The 26,416-nt window shown below is 44.0% G+C and overlaps 1 protein-coding gene across 3 annotated transcripts in view; it reads right to left on the bottom strand.

The window, feature by feature from the left end:
- PLCH1 (phospholipase C eta 1) overlaps nucleotides 1–26,416 on the bottom strand; it is a 56,994-nt gene that overhangs the window by 18,100 nt on the left and 12,478 nt on the right. For all 3 annotated transcript variants that reach the window (XM_032193672.1, XM_032193673.1, XM_032193674.1), the window contains exons 2-10: nucleotides 19,316–19,462; nucleotides 18,266–18,509; nucleotides 15,859–15,988; nucleotides 13,964–14,134; nucleotides 8,898–8,991; nucleotides 6,820–7,023; nucleotides 5,559–5,679; nucleotides 4,218–4,389; nucleotides 1,852–1,959 (exon numbers count right to left, since the gene is read on the bottom strand). In XM_032193672.1, coding sequence (XP_032049563.1) covers nucleotides 1,852–1,959; nucleotides 4,218–4,389; nucleotides 5,559–5,679; nucleotides 6,820–7,023; nucleotides 8,898–8,991; nucleotides 13,964–14,134; nucleotides 15,859–15,988; nucleotides 18,266–18,509; nucleotides 19,316–19,462 — 1,391 coding nt within the window. The remainder of the gene's footprint in view (nucleotides 1–1,851; nucleotides 1,960–4,217; nucleotides 4,390–5,558; nucleotides 5,680–6,819; nucleotides 7,024–8,897; nucleotides 8,992–13,963; nucleotides 14,135–15,858; nucleotides 15,989–18,265; nucleotides 18,510–19,315; nucleotides 19,463–26,416) is intronic.

Raw genomic sequence — 26,416 nt, 5'->3', positions numbered from 1 at the left:
ACATTGTCTGCACTGCCTCACCAAAGCACTCTCCACCACACAAATCACCCCAGGCTCTGGTGGTAGCTCTACTTCAAGCAGTCACAAGCCTGACCCTCCTTCAAGGTACAGCCGGAGTTCACAGCCATTGCACCCACACACTTCCTCAAAACTATCAGCCCAAATGCTATCAGATTCCTGCTCCAAGAAGTGAGACAGGGAAATAATTAGTAGTAGCATGACACCAAACAGTCTCTTACGTAAGGTGATTAAAACAAAAATGGATCTTAGGGCACAGCAGCATGCACCGAGCATTCCTCTCTCCACAGGGCAGGAGAACTCTCCTGAGACAGGAGGAAACCAACTGTTGGTACTAAGGTGCTCCCTTTCTGGCCACAAAAGACCTACTGCATTGGCTTTAAGGACTGAAGATTTTGTCTTAGGTCTTTCTGCTCACCAGAAGTGCTGGGTTCATGTTGGTAAAGCAAATGTGGATGACACAGTGCTCCTCTTCCACAGCACGGGACAGTGAATTGGGCAGGGAATTCCCTAAACTTAAACCTGCAGAAGTGTTTAAAGATAGTGTATATAAAGAAGAACCTTTACTTTAAACCAATCACAATCCTAAAGATTTATGGGATTACCCATAATTAATACACAACATTTCAAATTCTGTAGTGAATGCCAACAGAAATACAACAGTTGGAGGCATTAAGCAGGCTGATTTATCCTACACTCCACGCACTTACTGCAAGCAAAACTGTACTTCTGTATGAGACTGTCATATGGAGCATATGGCTTGAATTACATCCAAGTGCAATCTGACCTCTAAATTATTAATGAATTAATCAGGATTTTGTCTAGTAGGACAAAGGGATTTGGTTTATCGAAGAAAGCAAAATCTGCCCTTTTGTGTAATGTACACAAATCCTCCAAAAGGTGTTTACTGACTGTAGCATTTTAGCAACCTCATGGTAGGGGGAGAACCAGCATAAACATCTGCTTCCACTGATTCAGTTCAGATGGGGACTTCTGTCACCTGTAAAGCAAACCCCAAGCTACTTTGACAATCCTCCCATTGCCAATAGCTGGCATAAATGATACAGAGAAGTTAAAAGCTTGATATTCAAACCATAAACAGCTAATGAGAGCTACACTAAGGGGCTTCTGTGTGGCAAAAAGGCAAACTCACTGGGCTACATTCAGAAGCAAATATAAACAATATTATACTTGCTAAATATTAATTTGAATTTGATCTATTCTTTCTGCATCTCCCTTGATAATATCTTCTTTGTTCAAAAATTTTGACTGGTGAAGCAAGGCTGCCTTCTGACTTGAAAAAAAGCACCTGCTGGAGAATGTGTATTAGCATTGCACACCAGCTTCAGTTTGTAGCCAAAAAAAAGCATTAGTAAAACCAACAGCAGAAAAATAAACAGCAGGAGTTAGGAAATAAAGAGAAAACAGTTTTCAGTATCAGAAAAGAAGAAACTGAACTTTTCATTTGCACATCTCTTGATAATTTTCATTTAGAAACTGTGTAACACTTCCCTCATATGATTGCTTTGAGTACTATGCATTTGCACCTGACACATCTTAGCATGCTTATTGTGCTGGCATCAATGGTTTCAGCCTAGTGTAAGACACTCATACCTGTTAGTTATGTGGCATAAAAGAGGAACAGCCTGCATTTCTGAACAAATTCATTCCATATCTAAATGTGGAGTGATATAATTCCTGCATCCTAAGGACCTGACTTAGAAATCTAAGTTAAAAACCTTAATCTGCTAATAACTGTAAGCAGGATTATGGAATATGCACACAAGAAATGTGAAGATAGAGCAGTTCTGGGAAATGTGTATATGTACATACATAGCAGGGCTTTAATTTGCAGTCGTCTTCAATTTCATCAGCACTATCCTCATCAGAAACTTCTCCTTCCTCAGCATCTGCTCCAAGACTGTAGGGCAACTTCTTTCCCTAAAAACAAGGAAAAATATTCACAATAAATGCACACATGGTCAGTGTTACATTGTGCAAAGACCAAAATATCCTGTTACTCAACTATTTCTTATTTAAAGGTGGCCATAGTTTAGAATTCAATCTCAAAGAATCTCATGCAAACTGGCTCAAGGAGTCATGTCTTCACAAGGGGAGTTAAGTATTTCTGGAAGAGTTTCATATTGAAAGATATTTGCGAACTCGTTCAAAAAAGCCCACTATCTCCCATCCCTCGAGCAACCCAGTGAGCGTCTGAATGATTTATTTTCAAGCTGCCTCCCAGATGCTCCAGGCTTACCCCCACCAAACACACCATTGTGTACTTCAAATAAAACTCAAGAATCAGTAGTTGATACTTTATTATAGGCTCTGCATCAGAAGGGAAAATGCAGACACCGAAGAACTCAGTGAGAGTAGCCATCATCATGAAGGAAGCAGCAAAGCTTATTTTATTACTGCATGCTCAGAATGCGGAAGAACCTTTAAATGCAGTTCATACTTGAACGTTTATATGGGCTTAAATCCCCGTTACCAGAATTACTCTTTATATGCAGTAACAAAATGAGAACTGTGGCCACTACTTGAAATTGTTTGGCTAATTAATCAATGCAGTGTTTCAAAAAAAAAAGTATAAAACTGTGCAAAAATAATAGCAAAAACAAAACAAAAAAAAAGATGGAAAACTGGCTTACTTCAACAAGATGTTGATTCCTAAACATTTTATCTGTTCTAACATGGCTGTTTAACTTAAACAGGAGATGGGAGATAAGGCTTTGTGACAAGATGCAGTGATGCTGAAAACAGAATTCCTTGTCCTAAAAAAATCAGCCCAACTCCGCACCATTCGGTAACTACTCACACGGTTTCAGCCGCTGTTAGCTGATATGTGCTGGGAAGACCAGCACGGAAGTTCATAGCAGAACAGCACAGTACTAAATCTCTTGCCTCTTATTCTCTGACAATATTTCAAGCTAGGTCCGCGCCATTTTGTCACACGACTGACATTAGCTACTGTTTAGTTCAGCTCCCTGCGACGCTGACGCTACCTGCCCACATCATTCATTAACCAGCAGTTACACAAGAAAACCACTTCAATGAAATTCAAAATCACAGCTGAGCACTTGAAGGTTTTCTAATTCAGAGTCACATCTCTACTATGTATCGAAATATGTTCAACCTAGCATCAAACCTAAACTGTGAATCACTGTAGACAGTTTGACATGGAGGATAGAGGAAAAAACGTTATCTCAAGGGCTCACAGCAAAGTAATTGACCTCGTGTGTCAAAGTAAATTAGACAATCTAATAAGCTACAACTCTATTAATCATCCTCTCAAAGGCCTGCATAGCATTTCTTTCTTATTATATCCATCTTGGTCTTTGAAATTCCTTTCAGAGCAAATCTGTTTACACTGAGAGGCTCAAAGAATTTATCTTGCATACAACACTTACTACAGTGCTCTACAGCCTCCTCCCTTGCTGCTCTTTAGCTACCTTCTGAAGTGCTCTTCTTTCATAAACACTGCTGATGAACCATGAAAATAGTTTCATTTCATAAACTACTGCTCATAGCAGGGTGAGAGGGAGATGCAGGGAAATGCAAGAAATTGCAAGAAAATTTCAGATGATTTTATATTACTCCAAAATCCTTTGTATTTTGTATTTGTAACGGAAGACTGTAGGACAACGCTTAGATTGATATGAATGATGGGGAAAAATATCCAGCCTGCTCTAAGGAACCTGCTTTGCCAGGGGGGTTGGGCCCAATGATCTTTCAAGGTCCCTTCCAACCCCTACAATTCTGTGATTCTGTAGTAACATAAATTAGATTTCAGAAAAAGAAAAGTATCAGCTAATTTTATCACACTCCCTACTATTCATAAAGATGCATTTTATATCATTTCTCTACTCCCCTGACTCAGTGCTAAGGTTTAAAAACCAGCATCTCTGCCTGTAAGACACTAAGACAAGATGCTGAAGAAGTAGAAAGACTTTTCTTTACACTGCTGTTGATAACAGCTCCTTGTTAAAACACTTCTCTAAGTGTTCTGGGACACTTGTCAAAGCTAAGGCTTACCCCTGTTTTGATGTGTCTGTGAAAAGCTCAGAATTGTAACTTACTGCATCTGTACTGATCCTCATGGTACAGACAAACTGGCTCTCCAAAGCAAAAGACCTACATAAATACCATATGCTGACTTTTGTCGTATTTTGAACACGTCATGAGTAGCAAATTACCTTCACTAGGATCTTCCCTTTCAGATTTTGAGGACTAGGAAGCTGCCTGGAGTCTCCGGTGACTATAGATGACAAGTCCAATTTGTCACCAAATATCTCCTTCAAGTACTGAGCAATCTTCTTCTGCTGTTGGATACTGCAATGATTCTCAATAGACAGTATCACTGGAAACCTACAAACAAAAACCCCAGACAGAGTCATAGCAGCTTACCACAAACTGTTTCAAGTAATTTGCTTTTGCATTGTCAAGAGTCTGGAAACAGACTCACTTTGAGAGGAATGACTTCACATACGAATTCCCAGATCCCTGGGGGCTCAGAATTCCTTTGCTAATCCCTGCAGGAGAGTTCTCCAACCCCGTCCCACTAGTGCCAAAATTTGAAACAGACGATCACCAAGTGTGAGACATAGACCATGAAACGCACAATAAAACTCATCAGCAATGCAATGCCCTCCTGTTGTATAGAGTTGGATAGAAGTTACAATATTCCTTTGCAAGCCACGTACCAAGTCTTTATATGCTGTGATCAGCAAGCATTTTGGAATCATCAGGTTCAACAGAATTGCTAACACCTCTCTGTTCATCTTCCAGATATTTTGTAATAGCAGCATGAATGATTTGCCTTTGTCTTAATAAGTGCAGCTATAGTGAGTCAGAACAAACCTCTGAAGATGACCAGACTGAGGAGAAGCAGAGATATTTGGCTATACTTTCCAAATACATATCTTACTTTTCTTCTCCCCAGACTACTCAAAATTTTATACACCCATTCATGATTTTTAGGCTGTTATGTGTGTATGTGTACATATAAACATATCTATATGGCTCAAGTCTCTGCAATTTTCATAATGAACTTTGTTATATAGCACCTGGAAAGAAAACTCAAATTTAAACATTACCTCTCAACTCTGTATTTTCTTATACTAAGTATGAGACAGCTTTTCAATTTTCCTACTGAAATAAAGTACAGAATAAGGTAGAGAATATTACGGTGTTGATTTTTAAGGAGAATTTCCCAGGGGAAATGAGTGGGAAGTTTTGTTCAAAGAACCAAAATAATCACTTGATATTGAAGAGTCTCAGTTTGTTCAAAGTATTTTTGAGTTTACAATGCATGAAAGGTCTTTCTAACTTCAGCTGAACTTTCTAATTAGATTGACAGTATTGCTCATGAAGCTGATCAATAAATTTGATACAGGCAGTAAGCAGGGGAACAGAATCCACTTTCTATATTCTCTGTGTGTTTAAGGGAATACGCCTACTTCCTGGTATTGAACTCTGACATGAGATTAGTTACACAAAACAGACAAGTTTAGCTTCAAAGCTAACTCTACACTTACTCATTTTTGACGAAAGCATACTTATTGATAGTTTCTGCCACATCACGGAAGAGAATTTTAGAGGTAAGCGTATACCCATGGTGCACTACCGGCTCTCCATCTGGACCATCCCAGCAATCCACTATGAAGACAAAAAAGCTATACATTAAGAGATGCCCATGATCTTACATTTTTCTGCTGATCTTGTTTACCAACAGAACTCATGTACACCACTCAACTGTACAGGTGTCAGGAAGGTTCATTCAATCCATTACAACTCTCCAGTTAAGTTAACACTAACAAGACCGTCTTTTCATATACTAAACAAAATATCTGCAACCTTAGCCTGCCTCCCCCTTCTTACATTAAACTCATTTTTTCCTGATACACAAAATTACAAAGGTAGAATAGATCAAGTAATGTTCACAGCTATCTATTGGGAAAGCAGCTTCTGCAGATTTTTTTTTTTTTTAATATCTAGCCTTTTTTCCCCTTGTGGTTAAACTTGTGATTGATGACTAAGTGTGTAGTGGGAGTAGCACTGAGATCATCACATGCCAATGTAAAATATGAATGGATTGAGACAATAATACTTCTAATGCGTTAGTGTGGTCTGGATTTCCATCAAACTTGTTACTACTGCTGCCTCTATAGAAAGTTAACTTCACAAAAGACAAGCTACAGGGCTCTTACCTACACTGTACAGTATCTACATGAGTTCTGAAGTGAGGCAAAATAAAATACTATTGCGCTAGAGGGAACTTTCCTACAGAAGAAAATAAGAGTGACAGACCACCCAGTTTTTTCAGGTTAATTTTTCCCATCTAATTCCAGTGATGGGTTTTGCAATATACATTACATTAATCACACAAAATTAATACTGACCTAGTTTAGATTTGTCAAAACATCCGGAGAAAAATAATGTTTTGTTACTATTTAAATCAAACAGAATTTAAACAACAATCCAACACCACCTCCAGGCTATCAGACAAATAAACAAGCAGCATCTTGTTTTCTTACACCAGCATTCAGCCAATAAAGCAGCATCTTATGTCTGTTGTGCCTGACCTAAACTGCATTTTTCAGCTCAGATGTTGACAGAAACACACACAAAGCTGTGCTGGCAGAAGGCACTATTTGCTCACCCGTCCTTTTCCTCCAGTCATTTTTCCACTGAAATTAGTAAGATAGTGAAGCATTAACACCTTAGGTTTGTCACTGACTGTGCTGAAAGGGAATGTCTATCCTACCTCTCACAGCTACAAGTCCCACCAAAACGTACCTTCAATACATCGACAGCCATCCTGCAGCACCCGCGCGTACATCTCCACTCTGGACTGGGACAGCAGCTGGTCTCCCGTCAGGTACGTGTTGTGAGATGAAGCAATGAAATAGTTACAGAGGGGCTGATCCATGTCCTGGTGCACTTCGCAGTGCAATGGGTTGAATACGTCACAAGCAGGACTGCGCATGAAGTTGGTGAAACCTTTGAACAGAGGAAGGTTTGCATGGATGCATCTTCCCAAGCAAAGGATTTGCACTGATAGCTGTGTTTTCCCATTATGCTTGTTAGCATTAACCCCTGTCTCCAAACCAATGAATCACACAGCTGAGATTTGCCTTCACACCCCATATTTTCAGCACATCAACTGCGGTGTGGGGCTTGCCTATTTCTTTGCCCACTGAAGATGCTGCATAGCCTCAGTCCACCGCTGGCATAAACCCAGGTCATTCTTTTTGGAATCCCATGGAAGTTTATTACCTTCAAGAAGAACATGCTCCCAAGATCCAAATCTTGTCCCTACACAATTTGCTTTGAATTAGAAAATAAACTATAATCTAGAAAAACACATTCATGACTGCCCCCCCAAAAAACAAAGCACTACACAATCAAGAAGTATTTGCAAAACGTGGCAGTGAGCTAAGCTTGTTCAGAAATAAACCAATTAACAACCAACAGTAAAACTAGAACTTAGGATTTAAATATAAGCACAAAAGTAAAGAATAGTAGGTATATAGAAGGCCAAGTAAAACCACACATCTATACGCCCACTACCCAACTGTTTTTAGATCAGATGTTTCCTTCAAACCCGCAAGGAGCAGACGACAAAAATGCACGCCTAATATTCCTCTGTAAGTGTGGAGAGCCTCCCTATGTCAAATCCAACAGCAAAGACAAATTCTGGGCAGTAGAAGAGATGTAGGATACGATGCCTGGAAGAGCACAGGTTTGGTGTTCTGCAGATCCACAGAAGGTACCATGGATAGCCAAGGTAGCTGCCACTTAAGGAACAGACAGCATGGGGACCTGGGCTGAACAATTCACTGATTTAGCCATTTTTACTCTAGTTTACAGTTTTCTCTATGCTGCAAGCTTATCTGAGGAGATGGTACTGGTTTATAGCACTACAAATCAAATTAGAATCAAAACAGAGAAAGTTTTAAAAAATATCTCCTTTGAGAATGTGAAATGTAAAATATTTCAAAATGACGGTGTACACAATATCAACCCTGAAAGCAACTCGAACGTAAAAGGAGCAGCAGTAAGATTAAAAGGAACATAAAAGCTTTCATAAATATTTTTTAAATGTCACTGCTTGTTCATTTTGCTTTCCTTCTGTCACTGTAAATTTCAATGAATTGCCCAGAGTCACGCCAGAAACTTATTTCAGAACTGGGAGGCTGCACCCAGGATTTAAGTGCTGTGTGGAGGAATATTTCCCCCCCACTCCCTAGAGAAATCACCGTGTAAATTATTCTGCTTCATGAAAACTATTTTCTGGGCAAATTAACAGACCATAGTATTTAATCTGTTTTATTCCAATTCAGATTTGAATTTGATACTAAATTGGATTTTGAGTAAATATACCGTCTGCAATTGCTTCAGCAAACAAGGTGAATAAGTTACAAAAACCCAAGGAAAAAGCAACTGTTCCTATTTTATTTCACATAAGCATAAATCAATGGAGTGTACAGCAGTGATTCCAACCCTACAGAGACAGAGCAGAACGCAAACTTTGATGTATTACTTTGGTTAGAATGTAGTGTAGTATAACTACATTTGTACTGTGCTATACAAATATACAGTTAGCCATAAAAACATGCAAGCCTGAAGCCCTCAAATTACCGTGGTGTGGCTGTGATGTGTGGCTGGGTGATGTATCGCTGCCTGATGGGCAACTGAGCCCACCCACTGCCATCTCCCACAACAATGCACCTGTACTGCTGACTGCTGGTTTCTTCTGTCATCTGCTGTCACGGTCATCAAATAGAATAAGATACTTGAAAATACTGTTAAGGCTTTTATATTCCACTATAATTGATCAGGACATAAAAATAATTTAGAAATAAAAGCATTACCTTCAATCCCGAGAACATTTTGCTCCTTGTTTTCTTCTGATACCTCAAACTTCTGTATGATGTCAAGACAATATTCTGGCGTCACGTTATTCATCTGCACAGAAATGACAGTGTTGATGTATTTATTTTTTCTACTATGTGACCAGCATGTCAAAACCAACTTCAGACCTCTGGGTCCCATGGAAAACCTTCTAATCAAACACTGAGTTCAGTAACATAGGAAGAGGATAGACCCTTTTGTAAAAGGACTTGATCTGATTTTTTGTCAGCTCTCCACAAGCCACGTGGACCTTACCTTTTCGGAGAAAAATAGGAATGAGAGGTAGTGATTGCTGTTAAAAGTTGTCATTTCAGCTTAAAAGATAAAAAAAAAATAGCTGTTCAGCACAATTAATAATAGTTGCATTGGGCAATCGTGCTGAAACGAGAACTATGATGTGACATTCCTTAGTACAATCTATTTAAACTTGTAAAAAAAAAAAAAAAAAAAAAAAAGAGAAAAAAAAAAGATTTGGCAGGGTTTGATTTCATTTACACACATTTTCCACTCCTGCAATTTCATTACTTTCAAGAGACTTCATTCTCTAGGAGAGTAATATACACGCTATGAGATAAATAATTAGATTGTGAAATGAAAAGCAGCAGTCCTTCAGAAACAAATAAGAGCTTTGTCACCAGCTTCAGCTAGCCCCCAGCTGAAGTCCTGACTAATGGGGCCAGAGCACCAGAGGTGCTTGTATTCCTTCTAAAGTCAGAGGGAAGTAGCTCTCATCACTCACCTCATCATTTTTTCACCCCTGTCCCCCCTCTACTAATTCTATCACAGGATGGCAATAATGACTCTAAAATCTTTGGCAGCTTCTCTGTACCAATGTTTTGCTTAGTGCCTGCACTCTGCCCCCGTTGCCAAAGGCAGCTCCAACCCCTGCCTTGGGATGAAGGCGCGGGGCAGGCTGGAAGCAGGGGCCGGGCGGCTCCTCTCTCCCAGCGGGTGCCATCTCTGCTCGCACGGCTGCGGCAGGAGGGAGACAAGCCACCCTGCAGATCAGGCAACGTTTATTGTTTAAATCCCCAAATGGTCCCTTTGGGAAGTATTATTTTTACAGAGAGACTTCTCTTTCAGCTGGCAAAACTGATCCCATTCGCTGTGCTCTGCCCATAGCTCCCTGTTCCTAGCATCCAACAAATGCCAAAGCATTTGACACCTTCTCCAAGTAGCTGACTCTCGATCTGGTCTTCTGTAAGGGGCTGATCTTGCCAAGAGCTGAGCTCTCCCTGAGAAACATGGGTGCCATGACCAACCTTATCTCCTAACAGCCTAAATGCAAAGAATAAGCAGGGGATGGCACACCCAACGACGTTACGAGGACAGCTGCGGGAGGAGAGCGAGCAGTTCAACTCAGCTGGCACCTCAAGCTGAAAAAAGAAGTATTCACATGGCAAGAGAGGTTTTCCAGCCTTATTCCTTCCCTCTGCTTTTCCTCTTGCCCAGGGAAGGCAAGATCCAGCCCGTCTGCCTCTCCGAACGTTTTATTTATATCTCCAGCTAAGCCGGCAACATGAGACGCCCGCTGGAATTACACTGGGTAAGAGGAACGAGAACAATTTGGTAGAGAAAATAACTGATTATCCCAGCTCAAATAGATGTTGCTGGTTGATTGCAGGCACTATTCATAGCAGCCCTCCTTCAGCACAGGCTGGCCAGAATTAACTTTTTCATTATCCCACACCGCTCCTTGGTGTCTGAGTGGCAGGGTGCTTGTGTGCTCTGCGAATGAAAATGTCTAATCTGGCCCAAAGCTGCATCTGTTAGGGAAAAGGCCACTGATTTGTGCTTTTTAACTGTAGCTTAAGAGAGATTATGACTTAGGATACTAATATAAATATGCATTAATTAAGTTTTAAAGTCCTTCATTAGAAGGCATACCGCATAGCAGTGACTATCATCAGTGATTAAATATGTAGATACAGGGACTGCTGAAGATGGCCAACCGTGGCACTTCTAAAACCTCTTTATATGGGATCATTTTTTATATTCCTAGTTAAAAGCTTTCATTTTGATATGGCTACACTCCCTAAAAGAGTATCAGCCTTTGAATGACCAATGAGATCTTGTTTTTTAAGTAAATAAACTAGCAATCATTTTACCCAAAATAAAATCCTACATAAAATGCAACATTACCCCTAACCTTCTGCATAGAATCAGGAAAAAAGAGCAAAATCACTTTTGATTTCATCAATTTCTTTGGAAGCAGGTCAGGCAAATCAATTGCCAAAACTATAACGTCATCAGAAGGTACAGAGCACGGCGGTGCCAGGTGATGGGAGAGCTCTCCTGCAGAGGAGCGTGAATCACCCTGGTTTCCCATTCTCGTGGGAAATGAAATAAGAGAAAACAATGTAAACCAGAAGAGTAGCTGGAAAACAAAAGTAGAAGAAATTAGAAAAGAAGTGCAGTGCTAGTGACAGGTGTTCCCAGACAGGATGCCAACCACGCACTGATAGTTCAGCCTTCAGCTGTTCGCAGCTAATTATTCTATAAGAAAAACAAAACATAAATAAACAAAGCAAATCCGTTCTTCCAATCTTGATGCAATATGTTGATATAAAAAGTGCTAACATATGGAGCCATCACACAAATCAGTTATACTCATAATTCTTTTGTATAAGCATGAGAAGAGGGAAGGCATCAGCTGGCTTTCTGGTTGAGAGCCTGTGCTGCTGCACTAAGGTTGCTGCAGAAAGCAGAAGGGCTGACCAGATATGACCCTCATGTCACATCAACAACCTCCACAGCCTCTCTTTTCAAAGTTCCTGTACCAACATTGATATTCTCATCGTTTCCTACTCCTCCCAGGATGCAGGTTCCTGACACCCTTCAGCACACGCTGCCTCAGCTCGCAGCCCGGCGCACGCCGACATTCCCTGACACATGCAGCCTCGTTACACTCCTGCAAAACCAACTCCAAGAGAGCACGTAGAGTTGGTACAAAACAGTCATTTTCTTAAAATGCATTTAATCCCCATTTCTTACCACTACTCATCAGATTTTCAGCATTTACCAGATCACTAATTGTTCCGGTGCACTACCTAATTAGTACGGACATGCAGTAAGAGTTGGCTGAGACTCTCAGGCAGACTTCAAACACACCAGCCCCCAAACTGAATAATTAAGGAAAGCTTTACATAATTACAGGTGTGTGTTCCCAGGGCTTAATTGTTAGGAAATTACTCCCAGTTCTGTTCAACTAAAATGAGTGGGGCAATAGTTTGGCAGCCAGTTTCACCCAGGCTGCATGAAGGTCCCTTTAACCTTTAAACCACCAAAGACACCGGCTTGGTGCCAAGCTGGTGGTGTGCTGAGAACAGTCCGTGTGGGTCTGCATGCGGGAGCACGAGGGCACAGCATTCATGGAGCACTAAGTTTTCCTGGAGCACACAGAGGGTGCTGTTGGGGGAAAGATCTCAGCAGGTTGTCCTTTTCTCAGCACAAACAAAATGATATTGCAAAGTATCAGACCCCCAGCCAGCAGCAGGTGGCCAGCAGGCATGCAGGAGACCCTTTTCATATGGATTCTCCTGCTCTCAGAGAACCAAAACCAAACATCTCAAGTTTGCAACACCAAAACAGCCTTGTAACTGCATGAAACCATGAGCTAGAGCAACAAAGAGTTGCACCACGATGGGGCTCCAAAGAGCCAGCAGCATGAGGCCATTCCCCCCGCTGGGCAGGTCCAGAACCTACTGCAAAGCTGCTCTTCAGCAGGGAAGACGTTTTCAGAGCCCATTTCACACGTTACTCAATGACAAGTATGAGCCAAACTGTCAGTCAAAAGCCCCTGGAGATCCTGCTGTGGAAGTGATCTGTCATTTAGCAGGAGAGCAGCTTCTGGATGGGACCAGTTCAGACGCCGATCGATCTATTAGGAAAGGGCACTCCCAAAGGGACAACCCGCAGGCCTGCAGATGTGACTGGACATCCACTTCTAGGAAACTAGCCTATTTTATGCCTGTTTTCTGCTCCGATGACATTTGAAGCCATAAAACTGCAATTTCAATTGCAATGAACCGAGTTTAGCTACACCTGCATGGAAATAATCCTGTTTCACAGGCTCTTAGGTGAGGGCAACAGGGTGTTCTCCTAGGAAGGCCAGCTTAGCAAATTGACCAGAACCAAACCAAACCAAAAAACACTTATTCTATCCTCAGTCAGCAGAATATTCAAAAGTCTTGCCCCAAAATAGTAGCAGATGGAGTTGGACAGACCACCCACAGGTTTCCAAGCAGCCAGACAAGAGCAAAAACTCGATGCTCTTTGGTTGAAGGCATTTTAGAGCTGCATTATGATCTGAACCATTATCAGCTTTTCAAGGCAATCTTGCCTTGCCTGAGGTCATTGCTATCACATTTGTCTTCTGAAAACACACAAAGGTAAATGTGCTTTAATACTGCTAATAATGGCGAGTGAGAAGACAAGAGGGAAGAGGCAAAAAGTGCAAGATGCTTCTGAAGTACGCTGCCTGCAGGTTCACCTAAGGAAGTCATGCTTCTTTTTTCCCCCCTCTCAGAAAAATGTCAGCAGAGTGTTTACAGCTGACAGCCCTGCCTGTGTTTGGGATTTTGAGCAGTGTGTACACAGAGGGTGGGTTCAATATGCCAGGCTTTACAGTCAGCTTCATTTTCCTGTTGTATCAGTAGTTTCCTGATGTCCTTCCGCACCCACAGAGAGCGTTCTCTGCCTCTTTCATGTGTTTTTCCTCCCGTTCTGGGTCCCTCCATGCCCCTCTCCTCCCACCGCCCTTCAGCTGTTCCTGGGCACTTCAGCATCTTCGTGCATGTCCTCCCTGGAGCATCCAGGTAGTATCCTGGACACCTGACCCTTCTGAACTTTGGCAGGTTGCTGTGATATCCATCTTTATGTTGCATCACAAAAATACAGTCTTCCCTTAGAAATACAGATCTCTTGTGAAAAAAACAACTGTTCCCCACGCCCCTGCCCCAAGCTAAACATTTTCCACATAATCCTTTCCCTATACTTGGATTTATATGCACGTACATTTCCATACCTTTTGTTCCACCTTTAGAAACTGAGCAAGTTCTTCAACAGTGAGGTGATCCTTCTTGTCACTGTAGCTTAAGAGCAACAAGTAGAGATCTCGACGTAAGGACATCATCTTGTAAAACACCGAAAATTCTTCAAAATTTAAGGTTCCTTGGTTCTCATCTGTGTCAGCTTCCTAAGAGGTAAGGACACTTAGGTAAGCATGCCAGAAAGTAGGTGAATTCAAGGAATAAAGCAGAAGAGGATTTATGTACAGAACAGAAATTTAATAAATTCTAATCTGCAAAATTCTGTTCAGACTCAAAGCCTACTACACACAGGCTAAAATAACTGCAAAATGATAATACTCTCTATTGGATTTTTTGGAGAAAACAGTTCCTGCACTGAAGCCCCAGGTTCCCTATGGAGATCTCAATTCCACCTTCAATTTTGAATTTGCGCCCCACGTGAAGAAGCACACGCTGGGCTTTCTCTGATCTGATACTCTCCTGTACGTCTTGCAGTTATCCTGGATTACAACATAGCAAGGAACATAATAATTTCACTCTTTGGCTTCCTCTAACAGAGTCTGACATTTAAAAACATTCAGAGCAAGCCACGGTCTTAAATTAATGGTAATTGCAGCTGCAGCACTCTGAGCCCCCCATCAGCTCCCTGCAGGGCGTCCAAGAGCCAGCAGCACTGAGCTTGGCACCAAAACAGAACCCCGGTAGCCCCAGCCTTGGTTGTGGTTTTTGTTTATCCTCAGAGGTAGCAAGAGAAGAAAACAGTACTTAACGTATGTTAATACAAGGTTTTTGCTGTGAACATCTGCCTAAGAGGATTGCTTTAGATTTCCAAAACAAAGAGTGTATTCTGGGGAACTGCTGTCAAACATTATCCAGGTCCCCACAATGACCAAACTTCAGGGGAGCTACAACTCTTGAGAACGCAAGCAGATGATGTAGGCAAAGTGAAATAAATGTGTAGAGACTTGCTGTTGTTCCTACAAGTAACATCTTTCATATATTGCTGCAATACAATGTTTTGCCTCTCGTTATGAAACCCGTGGCCTTTTCCAAGCAGCGTTAAAGTGCAGGTCACAGCGCCTGCTGTCAGAGCCCTTTCAACGCTGACTTGCCTTTGAGCCCGAGGGCTTGTCTCCTCACAGGTTTACCAAACAAAAATTCCTCTCTCCAAGGAAAGAAAGTATCCCCAACCTTGCTATCATTTCCTCCTTCTCAAGAAAGCTCTTCCAGTTCATGCTCAGTCACCTTCTGGACCAGAGGAGCTTGTGTAATAGCTGGTGCAATGAGCAGACCTAGTCTATTTGCATTCCAAGGACCAAATTTTACTTCCCCTACACAGAAACCACACCGCTAACATTCAGGCATTTTGCTCTCCATCATGTCCTTGGCTTATCTTTCCTTCCTACCTTGTAAACCATTTTCTACCAGCCCAACTGTAACTGTTTTCAGACAACAGAAGTAAAATATAAAATAAAAATTATTCTGGCTAAGAGAGGAAGTTTTAAAAAGAACCATAATCACTTTCATAAAGCTAGTTTCTATTAAATAATTTTCCACAAAGGAAATTAAAATAAAAAAAAAAAAAAAGATTTCAATAGAAGCAGAGCAACCATCACTGCCAGGGTAGAATAATTCAGGTCATAGCAATGAAAACAATAACGCATCTAAAGAGTAAAATTAATGAATTGTCTTCTGTGAGGTTTGTCTTGTTAAATCAATGTTTTGATGCACCCTTGTCTATAAAAAGACAAGACTTGGGAAACAATCTGAGATGCTGGAAAGGACAGGGCTTTAAGTCCCAGCTTTCAGACCCTGCTGTGGTTCTGTACAGAAGCAGACCGCAACTGGCACTGTGTTAGCACAGTGAAACCCCGTGCTAGAGGCCACCCACCTGAAACATCTGCCGGACCTTCCTGCGGGGCAGGTTAACGTTGAGTTTATGCATCAGCTGGTGGATCTCTTCAATGTTCAGCAGGCCGTCTCCGTTCTTGTCAGCCTCCTCAAAGGTTTGTTTCACCCAGCTGCAAACGCGTCAAGGAAACGTACAGGAGCGTGGTCTCCTCCTGGAGGAGGGAGGCAGAGCAGCTGGGCAGGACGAGGACAAGACTTCAGCTCAGGAGAATGAAACTCGTCCCCAGCTCTTCTGGGCAGGAGGCTGAAACTCCTGGAAAAGAGCTGGTGGGACCCACATGCTTCTCCCTGTGCTGATGCCTTTAGTTGCCTGAAGACTTTAATTTTCACTACTGTACCCCTTGTGGTACCACTTGCTATTGTACCTTTTATCAGGTATAATGAAGAGTGTTGACCTTCCTGGAGTTAATATCCGGGGGCTTCCTGCTTTGTGACTCACAGGATGCCAGCCCAGCTGCCATCCGTATCAGAAAAGGCAACCTAATGCAAGTGGATGGCTTAATGGAGACTTGGTGAATCCAGGCCAAGTACATTATTACAAGCCTGAGGTTTCCTTAAGAATCTCATTAACAATTAAACACTCCTGTTTTCCACGTTCTTTCCCCCAAGATTGTTACACAGTTCTTTCATCCGTACCCTTGTTATTTATCCATCTTTGGACAACTTCTTTAACCACCGCCTTCCCTCTAATATCTCTGTCCTCACCTTTTATGTCAGGTGTCCCACAGGGCAGCAACAAGTGCATACAATGATAAATTGTACAGAGAAAACAGACAGCAATTATACATTTGGTGTTTCTCCCTGCACAAGGACAAAGGGGTATCAAAACCAGCAGCTGTCAAGGTCAGAAAACAGGCTGTGATTCTGCACACTGCGTACAGCTCAGCTCTACTAAAACTTTTCCTGGGACATTCTGCAGCTTGATGTCTGTTTGAGGTGGCACTCAAACAGTTTTTTCCCTTACCCTTGCTATGGACTGAAGTTTCATTTAAATGCTTAAAAGTGGCACTGGTTTATGATGATTACTTGTAGTTTGGTTCACGACACTGGCTCCTTTGCTCCTTTATTTCTGATATTGAGTATATTCTCAGAGGAGAAGCTAAAGTAGTTTTCAAATATTGCTGGGCTTGCTCTGATATTTTCCTGCACCTCCCTTAATTCTGCGTGAACTCCTCCGCTTTCTAGCCAGTGAATTTTACCCCCTTTTCGCACATATATTCCTTTGCAGCTTTTCCTAAATCCTTGCTCTAGCTGGAGCTGTTACCGGGTCATTTTGTCTGCAGTCTCCCAGCTGCCGCATTTGATAACTCAAACAAGACTTGAAGTGATGGTTCACCATAGAGCAGATATGTGCAGCTCGGAAAAAGTCATGGATAAATATAGCAAGCTGAGTATGTGTGCAGCAGAGCATGCAATATATCCCCCAAATGGATCTGTGCCTATCTCGTATCAGAAATAAACACTGAAAATATGAATTAAATACCGTGTGTGTATATTCTCCAGTAGGAGTATTTACAAGTGATTGTTTTGTATTCTTCCATGTGGCAGGAAAGAGGTTACAATTATAATCAAGACTTTTTTGTTTGTTTAGGGGGAAAAGTGTTCTTTATATTTGACACACTAGTAAACACTCTGTGAAAGAAAGCACATCCAGAAAATATTCAGTGAGCCCAGTCTTTGCCAGAAGTTCATTTGGGTTACTAGGCTAAAAAGACATTTAAGGAGCTTTAAAGATTTGTCATTCTGACGATCAATGGAGGCTGAGCAGTAGGCACAGATATCTGACACACCCCAAACAAGAGAAATGGAGAGGGCCTGAAGTCACCAGGCAATTTACCAGAAGACTCAAAAAAAAAACGTTCACGTTTCAGCTGTGCAGAGGCCAACAAATTCAAGTCTCCCATCAGTTCCCATATCTTGGGAACGGTGCCTTCTAATGGGCATTGCAATTTACAGTGGGAGAATAAAGGCATAGGTGGGCAAACAGAAGAGGACAGAAATCCTTCCCTGGTGGACACCTCAGGATTTTCACAGGTGGCCAGTAGCACAACGAACCCCAGACCAGCCAGGCTGCACATGCTCACACACAAAACGTTCATTTTAAGGGAAATATAGAAAAGGAACAGCTACAAAGGAATTATTTCTGTACCCTCCAGTAGGGATTTCACTAACAAAAAACACAGTTTAATCCAGTTCCTAAGGCACAATTGATGTCTTATTGCACAGGTAAGTGTCCTCGTCAAATCTAACTAATATTTCTATTGCAATCAGTGGCAAAATTTTTGGCACTTAGCTTGAGGTGAAATAACACCCAATACCAAATTCACTAAAAAAATAAACAAGAAATACTGAATTGAAAGCCGTTGCTCAGGCTTGTAAAAGGATACTGATCGTGCGTTCTCTGTCGCTTAGCAAGCGAGTCCTCATCACTTATCCCAGCCATCAAATATTTCAGCCCCGTGATCCAGGTGCGAGCTTCCTCTGGGTTGGAGGTAATCAGATCCAGGGACTCCAGGTGGTTGCCGTGGTAAATGGTGAAGCAGCAGCTTGGGTCAAAGTTCCCCTCCGCATGGCGGTGGAAGATTTCGGACTGCCGGCCTTCGGTGACTTTGTAAATGGAATCGATGACAACTGGGGGGAAAAGGGAAACCAAAAATTAACATACTCATAATAATCACCCAGTTATTTTCTGCTTTTCAGTGATTTTGTATTATTCAGGCTAAAAACCATTAAATGATTTTTAATATTAGATCTTCACATCACTAAGGGCTTTTTGACACCAAGGCTCGTCCTTGCCTACACTGCACGCACAGAACAGCGGCCCTGCTCCGCTGCAGCCCTCAGCTGCCATGCCTGGTCCCAAAAGCACCGTCACTAGCCGCAGCCTTGCCAATTGCTTGCTTTAAAATCTCAAGCCTACAGGACAATTCTCTGTATTTCCAGTCCTTATTTTACTGAATACACTGCTGATTTGAATTGCTAGTTTAAAACAGGAACCCTTTCAAGGAGAAACACTGCTACACAGTAACTCCAAGATGTAATAATATCTAAAGAAAGTTATCAGTTGTTACAATGAAGAAACCTCCATCTAAGCTTTTCTAGGTTCTATATTTAAGTTGTGGTGCATACATTTCAAATAGATCAGCGTAGTTATTGGGTCCCCACTGAGTTTGTTCACAATTCACATAAGCACATGGAAAATGTCCACATGCCACTGAATTGATGAATACATTCCCTTCCTTTTATTCTCCCAAGCTTTTGGTAGGTGCTTAAACTCTACTCACACTTTTGACAACCTTTATTTTAAGTATCATCCCAAATTTAAAATAAGTGAAGAGCATTCATATAATAAATCCAAAAGATGTTGCTCACTTTTCTGTCTGTAATTCACACTCTAATGCTGAACTGCCCCAGAAATTAAGACATTAAAAATTTACTTTTTGCCTTTTCACTTTTTCTGGACGGTCTCCATCGGATGCAGGTTCTGTGCTCATCCAGGTAGAAGAGACGAACGAGCCCTTTGGTTCCACTCTTCAGCTTAACCATCTGAGTCCCAGACTGCATAACACTCATGCATCTTTCAACTGTTAAGCAGAACAGAATAAATTCAACCAAATGGCCATCCAACTCCGCTAATAAAACGAGTTAATGGCTTTCAAACATCTCCCAGCCATAAAACATTTGCCTTTCACCTTCATGGCCAGGAACTGGCACTGTGCCACAGACATACCATTTCTTCTTCACAACCAGGCTCCACATCAGAAAATAAAGTGCATCTGCCAAAACACCTTCACAACAAAGGAGGAAGAAAACTCAAGCAAATACTGAAGGAAAATATTTTGTAGTTGTTCTGTGCATATTTCCTGTAACTATTTTGGTTTGATACTATTAGCCACAGCGCTGTAACTAAAACCCAGCACTCTGCCAGCTTTGAGTGGTCAGACCATTGTCCAAACTCCGTGTTCCCTTGGGCTCAGTAATCCCTTAGCTTAGATCTCACTGTTTTGACACTGTTAGAACCGCTAATGGAATTAGAAATACACAATCCCTCCCCGCTGCTACACACGCATTTACAGCCTCTCCAGCCTGCTACCAAATTTCAAGCAGACACAGGGATAACTTCTCTTTATCAGTCCATCCCATCTGGGACAATGAGGGTTTGTTTCTCTTTGTTTTGACTAAGATAGCCCCATCTCCTCCTCTTCATCTCACATCTTCCCTCCCACAGTTCTCCAAACTCTAGGCTCAAGATAACCTTTCCCCTTGATCTCAGTACACTAATATCCACCTTCCTAAATTCCCTTGGTTTTAACCCCATAGCCTCTCCTCACTTCATATCAGTCCAAATTCACCTCCTGGATGGTTTGCTTACACTCTGGCTCCCAAATAAAGCCCTTTGAGGCTGTCCCCAAGAACAGGCCATGCAGGACCACATGGAGGTGCAAGCCTGAGCCGTTACCTACCCGCACACCGCACGCAGGTTTTTATCTCACTGCCAGAGATCCATTGCAACAAGCCTGGCTTAGGAAGAGGTTGAGCTATGAGCTACTCAATACAGATAATCTGCTTCTTTGCACCTAATCCGTAATCAGTTATTAATAAAAGTCTTAAACACAAGTAAGTTTCACATAAGTCTTTCTGTTACCGTCAGCTCAGCCGTGACAGAAATCAGAGGGGCTCCCCGGGGTGTGGTTGAGCACCACTAGCAAAAGGCAGCAGAAAGGGGACTACATTTCTTTCATAAAAGAAAAGCAGAAAATGGGCCACAAGCAGATAATTACAACTACCAGAAAACATGGAGAAAATCCTAAAAGACTTTACAATTTCTCCTGCAGTTTCAATGGCCCTCATGTTTCTGCATCCCATTTGTAAGTAACACAGACATATTTCCCATACACATTTTCAGACAGACTTGAGAATCAAAGTTACATGGAATAGATATTAAAACACCAACACAGAAGAGCGGAAGAAATGCAGTTCCTGCGAATATCACAATATTCTCTGTTTCTCAGGTGCCACCTGCACTAAGCCCACTGCCCGAAAAAGCACCAGCTTTGTGCTTGCACTCTTGCAGATCTTGGGAAATACCACCCAGATGCAAACATCTCAGTCAGAACAGCAGAGGGGTAAGGAGGTTCACAGCATTGTTCCTATTGCACATGTGCCCGTAGCAGAAAGCTCCATGCCATTCAAAGCCCCGCTGGGTTTCAATTTTAGAAGGCTTTTTCCTTTTTTTTTCCCCTTTCCAATTTACAAAATACACCCTCCTCTCCTTTCAGCTACCTATGAAACAGGCAGACACAAGAAACGAGGTCTTTTAAAACCTATTTTAGTGTGCTGATTTCAACCTCTAGCGGGGCATTTGCAAGAGGGCCCCGCGGGTCAGCACCTGAACGCAGCCAAGTGCCTGAACAGAGCCAGGGCAGGAGGAAGCTCCAGGAGAGAGGCTCAGGAACACTTTCACTGCAGGAACAGGAAAACGGGTTCCAGAAAAACATTTAATGCTCTAGATAAACCAGGAATACTGAAATAAATAAATGAATAAAAGTGAAGCAGCCCCTCAGGGCAGCCATATACCAGGACTCAGGGAAGCGTGACGTGCTTGCCACATTACGGTGTTTGACACAAGCACTCCCTGTGCATTTTTCTCCAAAGCCTGAAAATGAATTAAAGTTATAGACAAGAATACAGCATAGTTTATACTACAAGAATAAATAAAGTTCATTAATCCAGAAATTCAAAAAAAATCACACTTATGCATTGTATATTTGAAGCATTACTTTCAAATGAAAAAAGAAATCTGAAAGCTGCCAAGTTACTTCTGCTTCCCAAGTTTGGCAAACCTTCCTGACAGCCTAAAATCACCCCAACAGACACCCTGTAGGTTAACGGGCTTTAACGATACCAAGAGACCAGGCTCCTTTTACCCTCCCACAACAATCATTTAGAGCAAACCAGACCTGAATGCAGAGAGCATTTTTTAACCTTCAGATCGAGCGGTGACCGCCTTGCTCAGCAATACACGCATCTTTTCAGAAGGAGCTGCTTCTGTATCGAACACCAAACCAGATACAAACCCATCTGTGCCAGCTGGACCTTCTCGGAGGCGGCCACGCTGCCCACCACCTGGCAGAGCCCCGAAGCCCGGAGGAAAGCCATCGGAGCCCAGGGCGGTCCGGATGCCCCCCGAAAGCTCTCAGGCTGGGCAGACAGCACCTGCCGAGGCTGCCTCTCGCCGCAGAATAAATCTGGCTGCAGCCCACAAGCACTAAGCTGGAGTGCCCAGCACTGACCAGACGCGGCCTGACGTTCGAAAGCACTCTAATCCGCCCCAAATCAGCCGCCGCCACCTTCCGCCCAGCTCCTCTAATCTGTCCCCGTGTGCAAGCGGGTCTTTAGCAAGCAGGGGATGGCTGAGTGCTGCCCTGGGGAGCAGCTCTTGCAGAAGCCACTGCTCTGGTGCCAGACTCAGCAGCCATCCCCTGCCCCGGCCCCAATTCCAGCTCATTTCTGACTCACATGGGCTAAATCCCAACGGCGCAGTCACAACGTGCACACCTGCCCGCTGCTGCAAGTACTGGGAAGCCTTAAGGCATGCCGGACCCCTTAGTGGGCACTAGAAGGAAAATATTTAGGGAAATAAAGTGCTCTCCCTAGCCATACTTTAAGTATATCCAGGCACATGAGAGCAGTGAGGGAAGCAGCCGTGGCCCTGAGCACGGCTCCCTAGGACACAGAGGCACAGATCAGCCCGCGAACAGAGCCGCACGCGAGGCTGTGCCTCAGGACCAGCCCTGGGCAGCCTCCCTGGGTTAAAAATTCATATTTAGTTTAAAAAAAAATTAGCAATGGCAGCAGCAGGCCTGGGACTTCTTCCTGCTGTATTTTGGTTTGTGGTTATCCAAGGTAACTGTTAGCTGTCAGCTAACTCCTAGTGGCAAAACTCCACTGCCAGGAGCCTACAGCAAAGCCTGTGGAGCACAGACTCTGAACAAATGGGATTTTAGCCAGTTTGACGGGGATTTCACTTCACGTTGTTTTCCAGTGCCTTCCAAGAACCACTGCCTGCCTGCATGGAGATGATGTTTGGTCTCCTGTCTTGTTTTTATGGACTGATGTTACAGCCATCCGACCAAATGAGAAGATTAAATAAGGCGAAAGAGCATTACCAAACAATGAGAAGTCTAATTGCCAAGGAGGATATAAACTGCGTTCCTAAATAATACGCAATCTGCATTAAGCCAACATTAAGCTTGAGGAGATGAAATAAACCCACAAAACAGGAGTCAATTCCAGTTGTAACATCAGCTCTTCTCCCTGCATTTTGACATTCCCCAGCTGTGCCTGTGTGCTCGGTAGCTCCGGCTCGGCGAGGCGCTCTGCGGGGGGGTTGTCAGTCTGCCTTCGGAGGGGAACAGTGCCAGAAGAGCCCCTGCAGCAGGAGCTGTCCCCCGATGCACTGCCAGGACTGCTGCGGGCATCGCCTGTGACCCTTTTGGTGCAGCTCCCTGAGATCCTACACGGCACCCGGGGCACCTGCGCTGCCGTGTGGGGTGGAGGCTGTGGTGTTATGCCCAGACCCAGCCTGGGGAGCAGCCGGATGGATGTACGGGCTCGTTCCCAGGAGCAGACACTGGAAGGGTGTGATGAAACCAAACGCATGAACCAGAGAACAGCACACAGTGACACTAGCACGATCCATGGTGGAAGGTATTCTGGATGAGACTGAGAGCATGCCACCCTGCTCTGCAGCCATCTCCTCGTCATGAGGATGCTTGAAGCCTTTACCCTAATGCCACTACAGCCTGTTACTGCCCGTCTGCCAGGGAACACGTCCCAGCTAAATCCCACAGGGCAGAGCCAACATCTGGAGCATCACGCAGCTCGCTGCTAATGCCACCAAAGCGCCGCTGCCACCTTGGTGCGGGACAAGCAGCGAGCCCAGGACAATGCTTGGAGGGAAGCTTGGGGGAACCCTGCCCCGGGTCAGGACTGTTTTAATTTCTGCATTTCATATTTACCCAGAACTTTATCTGCCCTGCTGTAACTCTTCCAACCGCTCGCAGTCTCTCACTCTTTAAGCTTCTTAGGGTGGATTTAATTATAAGCCCACAGATGAGCACTGGCACGAGGTGGACAATCTCCCACACCTCTGCAGACCTCAGCACAGCCTCATGAGTGGGCAGGCACTGCTGGAAACTGCGGGCGTTTCCAGCCCTCAGGGGAGCAGAGAATCCTAAAGCAAGGGGAGCAAGCAGCAGAATGCCAGCTGACTGCTCAGAACAACTGTGGATGGCCGACAGTCAAGGAAATTATTAAATCTGACGGACAACCAACCCACGCCTGTAAATTCACCAAATAAATACGCAAACAAAAAAGGGGTGAAGCTTGAGAACAAAGGGGAGCAGAAGGGGAGAAAAGAAATTATCAGCGTAGTTTTAATTTTTCTTAGACCTGAGACCTACAAGGTATGGTTTTTTTTATTTGTTTGTTTGTTTAAAGAGACTTGGGATTGGCATCTCCCAGAAGTTCTGATTTTGAGTAATCCATATTTCCTAGTACCTGCTGGGTTAGCCTGCCATAGTGAGCTCGCTGGCGTGATGCTTCCAGGACAATCAATTTCAATGATTTTTTTTTCCATATTCAGAGTGGGAAGCTTTAGCTCTGTGCCTTCTCTCTGGCTGATACCTGACAGCACTACGCAGCCTTTCTTGCTGGGGGAGCACCCAGCAATACACCAGAATCCAAACACTGACAAGCCTGGCAGTGCACAAAAATCCTCAGGGGGAGAGCTCTGGTGCCTCCACAACCAGGAGGGCTGAGGACTGCTAAATTTCCTAGAAGAGCACGGAACTGGTCATTTACCAACAGTGCAAATCATTTAGCCACACACGGCCAAATTTAGCCACACACGTGGCCAAGCGCCAAAATACGCCGTCACTTGATTAGAGTGACCAGGAAATGTAGGTTTATTTAGCAAACACCGTTACCGGGTTTGCACACCCTAACCCAAGGGCAAGAAGCAGCAGCAGATGGGGAGAGGCGGCGAACAGCTCCCACCACAGCCCCCAACAGGATGATGGTGGGGCAGGTCGCTGAGCTGGCTGGGTCACCGCGTGCTGCTCAGGGGTATAAAGCTGGCTCTGCCAGGGGCTGCGCCTCTGGACACAGCGGAGAACAGCAAGGCACAGGTTCTTTCTCTTCCTAAATCCCATGTTTGCCCTCTAAAAATACATAATGCAGGAGGATCACGCACCTGAGAGCCAAGCATGCCTCGTTTTTAGCCTGACTCTGTTGTAAGGGATTGACCATCACCGCTGTCCTTCAGTCCTTGATGCACTGCCCCATAGTTTGGTGAAACACAGGTCCCACAGCAACCTGTTGTGCTGGGTCTGATTTATTTATAGTTTTTCTCCTCCCAATATGCCACTCCTTTATATTTACCCCCCCAAAACCTGTCCATGAAAACAAAACCAGAAAAACCCCAGCAGAGTGCCCCTACAAGCCTGCTCCCGTCCCCTCAGAGACGTGCGGAGGAGGCGCTGCCCCGGCTGCAGCAGGAGCAGAGCCTTCTGCTGCCTGAATTTGGCAGCACCAGCAGCACACCGCGGCAAGCCCGGCACCTCACGGCACCACAGCCTGCCCAGGATGGCACCGGGCTGCCCACAGCACCGCTGCCCCCTCGGGCTGCCACACACATCCACACCAATCCCCAGCTGGGGCTCCTCTAGAGAGCAGGAGGGGGAAAAGCGCAGCAGAGCTGAAGGTGGAGTTAATTAACCTTTAAATCAATGAATGAAGCCCACAGTCCGGCTGATGGTATGAATTAATTTATTCCCACTTCTCGGAAACAGTCATTTTCCTACCGAACGTGGTTATCTATTCTGTTCTCAAATTACCTGGGTGCAAGTCACCCACAGTGAGTCAGCTGCGGGCAAACAAAGAGCTGACAGTCTCCGACACCGAGGTAATTTTATTACTGACAAAACGCGTTGTGCCTTCGAGCTCCATGCAAAGCAGTGTTCCTGCTGGCAATGTGTGGAAACATCTCCCAGCCAGACACCTGCAACACCGCTGGGCATCACAATACCCGACCCGCGGCAGGCAGGGAGCCCAGCGAGCCCTCCTGTCACCCAGAGGCCACGCGAGCCCCTGGCTCCCCGCAAGCCGCAGGTCTGTCAGCGAGGAGCACTCGCCCAGCGCCGCATGCTGCCGGCATACCAACAAGCTGCCTGCTGCGCCACAGCCTTCTGAAACGGCTCCTTCAAAATGCGTGCCCAAGCACAGAAATAAATGTGTTTCCTCTCGCAGGGAAGATCTGCGCTGGGAGGAGCTCAGAGGCTCTCGGCAGGCTCCAGGTTTTACCCAGGTGCTGCCCACCACAGCAGGACACCCACACCCTTGCCAGTGGCCCCAACGCCTCGGTACCTGGGCAGTTTGACCTTCGTGCCACGGCTTCCCCAAGATGCCTCAATTGTGCTTCACGTGGTAACAGCGCTCTGCAGCCTCACTGACACACAACTACACTTGATTCAGGA

Source organism: Aythya fuligula, chromosome 9 (assembly GCF_009819795.1).
Source record: "Aythya fuligula isolate bAytFul2 chromosome 9, bAytFul2.pri, whole genome shotgun sequence".
In the NCBI taxonomy this organism is placed as follows: Eukaryota; Metazoa; Chordata; class Aves; order Anseriformes; family Anatidae; genus Aythya; species Aythya fuligula.
The sequence above is the reverse complement of the archived record's forward strand: the minus strand, read 5'-3'. Positions and strand labels throughout refer to the sequence as shown.